Below are 6,507 nucleotides of genomic sequence, written 5' to 3' on the forward strand. Positions count from 1 at the left end.
CGACTGATCTGCCTCACCTGGGAAGAGCGCAATGATGGTGCCAACTTGGGCCAGTGAAGCAACGTCCTCCACAACTAGACTGAAGACCAAAAAAACAACAGCAACTTGTATGTTCCCCTTCCCCAATTCCCCGGTGCTGTGCCCATAACCCCAATTCCCCAATAAAAAAATAAAAATAAAAAAAATCTTAAAAAAACGTCATTGATGAAGAGATTTCATTTTGACCGATAGTGGCAAGCTACAATCAAAATGGGAGAAAACTTGGCCACCTAACATTTTCTGGTGATACAATCTCTTTGACAGGAGCCAAGCACCTTGAATCAATGGAGACCAAACTGCAGAATTTTAGAAGACATCTACTCATTGTCGTAATTTGTGGTATGATCATAGCTTTCGGCTGTGGCTGTTTTTGCTTTTTCCATTATAATCGTCAGAGAGATGAAGCAGAAATGTAAGTTTTACACCTTTGAATTAAGAATGAAAGGGGTGTGTGTGCATGTGTGTGTTTGTGTGTATGTGTGTGTGTGTGTGTACATATAGTGGAGGTTTCATTGTTGTCATGGTTACTTAATGTTAACTTTAGACTTCTAAGGAGCTACCAACATCTTATGGATGGATACTTACACTTAAATGAAATCAGCTCCTAAATATTCTCAACTACATTATCAACTTTAGCCAGAGCTGCCTCCTATTCAGCGTTCAGCTGAACCCCAGAATATTCATTTCATTATAAACTGAGTCTAGGATAATGGCATGAGTATCTCGAATAGATGGAGAATGAAGAGGAGGACAGAGAGGGAGTGGCATCTCTACATTCCAAACATAATAGAACATGTTGCATAATCTACCATTTTAAGATATATTATCATGAAAAATCATTCACTGTTGTTGTTCTCATGATCTCCGTCCCTGCCTTTCATATAGGAGGATCAGGCTGGCCCTGATATCGGGGATCCCTAAAAAATTTCCCAATCCCAGGGTTGATTACTAAAACACAACAATGCACCGTTCCTGTAGTTTTAGAGGAATATTGTGAATATAAATATGCATGAATAGGTAACTTGATGGTGTAAACATAATAGGAAAACAATGACTTTCATCTAAAGAGTTTGTCTCATGACAAGATGTGACATTTGTGTATCGTTCTGTATCAATTTGTGACTTTTTATAAAAAGTTTAATTTCTAGAATACATGAAATTCTCTCAATGATAAATTTGAAACACCTTTGTGTTTTTACATGTATAGACTATGGTTATCTAATGTGATTGAAACAGTAAAATACTCTTTAAAAAAAGCCTGAATTCAACATAAGTTCATATGTGTCATTTCATATCTATCATGGCTTTTACGACACTCTACTTTCTTACTGTGTTCAATTTTCCTACTAGAGCCACAAAAAAGACCAAAAGTCTAAACTGACACCGTAGCCTGTGGTTTCTGGTGATACCCATAATACTCTTTTTTTTAAATTGTCACACTCTCAACTTTCTATGTTTTCAGAGTCAGAACAGACAGTGTAGCAGCCAAATCGTACAGGTCATCGAAAATATCAACCAGCAAATCCAAAAGAGCCAATCCACGCATTCTAGAAGAACAGCGCATGCTATTAGATACAGATAGGTTATCTGCACCCTCAAGTGTAAGCATGTCATCCAGAACATCCAGTACGGAAAATCTGCTCAGGCCGCCGAGTCCAGAAATGGCACCTGTACGATCTAATACAGAAAAGTTAATCAGACCATCAAGTCAAGAAAAATCATCGAAGCCATCAAGCCCCAAAAGAGTATTCAGTTCGCCCCACCTGGAAGAACCACGTAGAACACACAGTCTAGATAAGTTACATGAGCTAGCTGATTCTTATAAGCTATTCAGTCAACGCAGTTTGTCCTATCCAAATATTGCAATCAGGTCACCTTGCCCAGCCAATCTACAATATCCTGTCAGATCAACCAAGCCACCTTGTCCACCCTCTCCACAAAATCAAACCAAATCCTCCAGATATTGTAACGTAAAAAAGTCAGTTGGCAAAGGTGTGGCCAACATGGTATCTAGACCTAAGTTAGTCAAGCCGTACCAGTGTTACCAGGAAGAATTCCTTGTATCCATTACTATTCCTGAGTCTTTGGCCAATGATATTTCTGAGCCCAATGATATAAATGTTCCAAACCTACCATTTCCATGTGAAGCGACTCGTGTTTCCAAGTCCTTTCATGAGGCAGATGCCAAAGACGAGGCATTGTCTGGCAACATGAGTGACAGCGATACGATGATAAGTGAGAGCGATGAGAGCAGTAATGGGGGAGCTCACCATTATTTCCAACATAAATCTCAGTGATGTCATCCCTAAAGACGCCTCAAATAATTAAGGGCTCAATAAAAATAAAAATCACATGTGAAGAAGCAAACTTATACCAACTATTTTATCAGCATTCTTTAAGATAAAGGGAAAATCCACCTGCCAGTCACTACGGTGATTAGTCCTATCCATCTTGGGGGGCAATTTATTTGAAAAATGTTCAATAAATGCATGACATAACAAATGATGTTGCTGTGATTATTATTGCAGAAGGCTCTTTTGATCTATCTTCATTAGATCTCGTCACTTGTATGGGAACCATAAACATACACACATACACAACTCTAGAAAGGAATTGCAAAATGGGTGCCCTGGACTATTCCTTCCCTTGGATTAGCCCTCAATTAAAGTCCCAACCCAATGAAGTTTATTGTTTTAATGTTTACACACAGTCCTCACAGTTTAAGATTGTCTTTCTAGGAATGGCTGAATAGCTCAGTTGGTTAGAGCGCGAGCTCTCAACAACAGGGCAGCCGGATTGATTCCCACATGGGCCAGTGAGCTGCGCCAGTAAGCTGCGCCCTCTACAGCTAAGATGGTGAACAATGGCTCTACCTGGAGCTGGGCTGCCATGAGCAACCGGCCAACCGCTGGTGACTGGCTGCCTCAGCTGGGTACAACACAATGATCATAATACTAGCATGGGTCAGTGAGCTGCGTCCTCTACAAATGGACTGAGAACAACAACTTGACTCGGGGAGGAGGAAAAAATAAACAAATAAAAGATTGTCTTTCTATAGTGCCCAGTGCTTGGCAGAAATAGCTCTGTGTGCTTGGTTCTGGCTGAGTTGGAGAAACTCAGATAGCTATTTCTAACACCACTGCCTGCTGTGACTGCTACCTAAAGTGAGGCCCCAGCATCCAGCAACCACACCTGGGGCGCCATGATACCAGTCTAAGTGTTCTAATCATTGTGACTCCTCACAAGTCTTTTCATTCTTTTTGTTACCCTTCAAAATGGTACAATGAGTTTGCCCTGTTTTGCATTCTCAAAAGGTCCCAGTTGGAGGTGTGGTCATCAACCTATTTTCCCTCCATGGTTCCTCTCTACCCTGTATCAGCAGGGTTGGAAGGACAGGGGAGAACCTTGCAGTTATATCCTCGAAAATTTGCACTGATAAGATGTGATCTTGCCTTCTTGCAAGGGCATGGTTGAGAAAAGCAGGAGAATTCTTAGATTCCCAGCCGATCTGCTACTACAGTGAAGTGAGTCCCCTAGAACGTCTAGCAGGCATAAGTCAAATGCAAATAGCTAGCTTATATTGAATGTGTACTATTGTTCTGGCATCGTACTAGTGCCTTTATGTTTTGTGGGTCCAAAGGCCGCAGTCAAGTTTGCTGATCCACTAAAAGGACTCACAAGACTCAATAGCAGGTTACACTCATGGCTAAGCTTGATTAGAGCAAACATAGACAGACTGTAAACAACAGGGAAAATATATCAATCAGGAGGAATCAGAGAAGTCAGGCACATGCTTTGGGGCACTTCCCTATCTCAGGCCACTCAGGACATGTTTTCTGTCTAGCTATAAATTAGAGGGACATGTGCAGAATGTCTCTCCCTGAGAAACCCTGTTGGAGCCTCTGGGCCTGAGGCTTTTATTGAGAACTGGTCACACAGGCACATCACACTACGTGACCAGCCATGGCAAGTGAAAGTCAGGATCCCAACAATGAAACCACATGCATGTCATCAATGTTGATTATCACGTCCCGCGTGACGAGGCCTGGGAGGCTCGAGGAGGGGCTGCGACTGGTTGAGAAATCACAAGGGTCAAAAATAGGGTTTCTGTGGGCCAGGGATCTAGTCTCTGTAGACAGAGAGAACAAGCCCTGATGCTGGCGGGAGAATAACTTTTATTTACAATTGTCACAAAGAAGTCAATTTGAATATCTATACCCAGTTAATTGACTCGATTAGACCAGCAGCTGCTTCACCTAAACTCATTGTGATCAAGCAGGAGTTGTGATCCCCGGGATGGCCTCAGCATCCTGAGTCCACCGGATAAGGAACTTTTACGGAGATCATTCCCTCAGGTCTTAGCATTCCAAGACACTTCCTTATGACTTTAAAAGGTCAGTGCACAGGAGCATTTGAGTCAGCAGCTGTAAGGCGACATCTCCCCCTTTTTGATTTGAGCAGTATCAGGAACACAGACTAGGTGGGTTCTTTTATTATTTTTCGTTTGATTTTTTGTTGTCCATGGCAGATGGCTAGGTAAAATAGAAACAATAAAATTAATAAGATTAGATGTGTACCCATAAGTCCTTTTTGAAGGGTATTTACCCAAGGGAGGGGGTTGAAAGTAGAAAACTCTTCCGCAGCCGCGGGAAAGTTTTTCTCCAGGCAGGAGTGATAAGGGAGCATATATCATCAAATCCATCTCCTGTTGTAGTTGTTGGATATTTACAGTAGAGTTAAGATTAAACATAATAAGTAGAAATATTTTAGTTACATTTTAAAGTACTTATTTTCTTTTTCTCTGGGAACTTTTCAGGTTTGGTGACAAAGTGAGCAACACGGGGGTCTTCAAACCAATGTAAATAGTTGTTTTTTTAAATAAATATCCCACAGCCCTGTGATTTAAAAGAGTAAATAAAGAAGGATTAGGCAAATAAGCCCAATAAGTAAAATTAACTGTTACAACGTTTTGTAAAAGACAACTTACTACTGAAATTACTGTAAGCATAGAAACTAGTATGTTGGTATTATTTTTAGTTAAGCCTTTTTTATCCAAATTTTTTTTTGCCATCTGAGACAGCTTTTTTTTTTTGGTTAGCACTGTCATCTGATGATAATAATTTTTTTTTAGTATTGTTAGTTTCAGGTGTACAGAACAATGGAATAGTTATCCTTTACACCCTCACAAAGTAACAACCCCCCTCTCCTCATCTATTGCCCTCCCCCCGATATCATGCTTATCTATTACAATCCATTGACTCAATTCCCACTCTCTACTCCATGTCCCGTGACTATATGTATATATTATTATAGTTGACATAGAATATTATTCAACCTCAGCTTCAGAAATATAGTGTGGTGGTCAGACCTCTACACTGACTGTGAAGTGGTCTCCCCCACAAGACATTAGTCCATCTGGCCCCCTAAGAAATATTTACAACATGATTAATTATATTCCCCAGACTGTCTTTTTCTATCCCTGAGGCCATATTGTAATTACCAATTTGTATTGTCTCATCCCTTCCCCTTCTCCTTCATACCCACCCCTTCCTAACTAACAACCCTCAGTTTTTCCTCTGTGTCTCTGAGACTATCTCCATCCACATCCCCCATCCATTCCGTTTTTTAGAATCCATGTATAAGTGAGATCATATGGTATTTGTCTTTCTCTGACTGACTTATTTCACTTAGCATAATGTTCTCTAGTTCCATCCATATTGTTGCTAATTGTACTATTTCCTTCTTCTTTATAGCTGAGTAATACTCCATTGTGTAAATGTACCAGAGTTTCTTAATCCAGTCATCTATCATCACCCATCATCAGATGGGCATTTTGGTTGTTTCCAAGTCTTAGCTATTGTAAATAATGCTGCAATGAACATAGGGGTACATATATTTTTTTTAATTCATGTCTTGGGTTTTTTTGGATAAATACCTAAGAGTGGGATTGGTGGGTCATAAGGTAGTTCCATTTCCAGATTTTTGAGATACCACCATACTGATTTCCATAATGGCTGCACCAGTCTGCAGTCCCACCAGCAGTTCACCAGGGTTCCCTTTTCCCCACAACCTTGCCAGCACTTGTTGTTTGTTGATTTATTGATGATAGCCATTCTGACCGGGTAAAGGTGGTATCCCATTGTGGCTTTTCTTTGCATTTCCCTAATGCTAAGTGAGGTTGAACATTTTTTCATATGCCTGTTGGCCATCTGTATGTCCTCTTTGGAGAATCGTCTCTTCATATCCTCTGCCCATTTTTTAATTGGGTTGTTTGTTTTTTTGGTGTTGAGTTGCATGAGCATTATATATATTTGGGATATTAATCCCTTATCAGATATATCATTAACAAATATCTTCTCCCATTCAGTAGGCTTCCTTTTTGTTTTATTGATGGTTTCTTTTGCTGTGAAAAAACTTTTCTGTTTGATGTAGTCCCATATGTTCATTTTTTCTTTTACTTCCCTAGCC

General features: G+C 40.2%; 1 protein-coding gene across 1 annotated transcript; it reads left to right on the forward strand.

The window, feature by feature from the left end:
* Window positions 1-323: 323 nt before the first annotated feature.
* Window positions 324-2,336, forward strand: LOC109387320 (uncharacterized protein CXorf66 homolog). The gene is made up of 2 exons (XM_019651160.1): window positions 324-451; window positions 1,502-2,336. The coding sequence occupies exons 1-2, from the start codon at window positions 324-326 to the stop codon at window positions 2,334-2,336; spliced, it is 963 nt and encodes a 320-aa protein (XP_019506705.1).
* The last annotated feature ends 4,171 nt before the right edge of the window (window positions 2,337-6,507 follow it).

The sequence above is a fragment of the Hipposideros armiger genome, unplaced genomic scaffold, assembly GCF_001890085.2.
Source record: "Hipposideros armiger isolate ML-2016 unplaced genomic scaffold, ASM189008v1 scaffold_153, whole genome shotgun sequence".
NCBI lineage: Eukaryota > Metazoa > Chordata > Mammalia > Chiroptera > Hipposideridae > Hipposideros > Hipposideros armiger.